At 41.8% G+C, this 1,583-nt stretch overlaps 1 protein-coding gene across 1 annotated transcript in view; it reads left to right on the top strand.

The window, feature by feature from the left end:
• Nucleotides 1-1,583, top strand: part of ATP8B4 (ATPase phospholipid transporting 8B4 (putative)) — a 254,036-nt gene that overhangs the window by 62,509 nt on the left and 189,944 nt on the right. The window contains exon 4 of the mRNA XM_045286465.1: nt 1,090-1,203. Within this exon, the coding sequence (XP_045142400.1) occupies nt 1,090-1,203 (114 nt within the window). The remainder of the gene's footprint in view (nt 1-1,089; nt 1,204-1,583) is intronic.

Below are 1,583 nucleotides of genomic sequence, written 5' to 3'. Positions count from 1 at the left end.
TGGAGGGAGGGGAAAAATGAGGAGCTGATACCAAGGGCTTAAGTGGAGAGCAAATATTTTGAGAATGATGAGGGCAACGAATGTACAAATGTGCTTGACACAATGGATGTATGTACGGATTGTGATGAGTTGTACAAGGCCCCAATAAAATGATTAAAAAAATAAATAGGAAGAAATAAAAACCACCAACAATATTTTAAAAAGCCAGAGGAGAAATTTCTTTTGTGAAACGAGTGGGAAATATTTAAGCCCACACCAAATTGAGGTTGGGTCAACAGGGAGGTCAACTGACCAAGTAGCGTACCATAGTTTGATCCACCATAATCGAGTTCCCAATAATCTCTGTCTGATGGTAAAGCTGTTTGAGTCCCTTGCCTGAGGCTGCAGGCAGTCTGCCAGAGACTTCATCTGACGAGGTTCTAGTACGTTTTTGGATGGCACCGAATGGCCACAGCATTTGTCTTCAGTTGATCACGTCAAAGAGACCGCACTGACATGGTTACATTCCCAGGACCCTCAACTCTTTAGGGACTGCTCTTGATGGAGTTTATGTTGAGAAATAAAGTCTACATTTTTATTTCTATCGTTTGATGATGTTCTTTTCATGGACTTTTTGAAGTCCCATTGTAATCTTGTAATGTCTCCAATCGATTTTTCATTTTGTTATCAGGATCATTTTTGGGAAAACCTTGAAATAATTTTACCTTAACAGGCTTTATAATAAAGACTGAAATTCTTCGTATGAACTCTAAGGATTGGCACTTTCTCGTCTCGGTTGTGTGTCCAGCCCCATAGCTGTCCTTGAGATCCTCAGTATATCCTATTATCTGCTGTGCCTCAGGAGGCTTTGTAATAATAAGTATGTTTGGGGAGGAAGGCTTTTTCTTTCTCCTGCCTTGAGGATCCGAGTATCAGAAGCAAGCCACCTTGGGGAAAATGAAGGCTTTGTGTTACATTTTAAATGTTCTCCCTGTCCGGTTTAACTTTCTTGTTGGGTACAATTCATGCTCAGCCTCGTGCATTTTAGGGTTATTTCTGATAACGAGCAATTTCTTTCCCCAAACTAACATGATGCTCTTTCTTTTTCAGGATAATCGCATTCATACATCAAAGTACAACATTATCACCTTCTTGCCAATTAATTTATTTGAACAGTTCCAAAGAGTGGCAAATGCCTATTTCCTTTTCCTTCTGATTTTACAGGTAATTTCTAAATTAGGATGTGTTTCAACAAACAAATAAACAAAAGACAATATTGTTGAGAAAGAGGGGGGTTGGGACAAAGACCCAAAGCCCATCTGTTGACAATTGGCCATCCCTCGCAAAGGGGTAACAGGGAAGGGATGAGTCAATTAGGGTGCAATAAAGCACCTATGAGACACACACTACTCCTCTGGTTCCTTGAGGCTTCCCCACCCCCCACTATTAGGACCCTAGTACTGTCTTTCATTGAGGGCTAGACCGGAGCATGTGCACAGGTACAGATAAGAGATAGGAGCCCTTTCACCTACCTCCCCCTCTCCCCCAGGAACAGGAATGGGAGTAGAGATACCAGGAAGGTAGAGGGAAGTTGGGGAAAGGAG

This window comes from Echinops telfairi, unplaced genomic scaffold (assembly GCF_000313985.2).
Source record: "Echinops telfairi isolate 266 unplaced genomic scaffold, ASM31398v2 ScPeMD7_8;HRSCAF=38, whole genome shotgun sequence".
Taxonomy (NCBI): domain Eukaryota; kingdom Metazoa; phylum Chordata; class Mammalia; order Afrosoricida; family Tenrecidae; genus Echinops; species Echinops telfairi.
The sequence above is the reverse complement of the archived record's forward strand: the minus strand, read 5'-3'. Positions and strand labels throughout refer to the sequence as shown.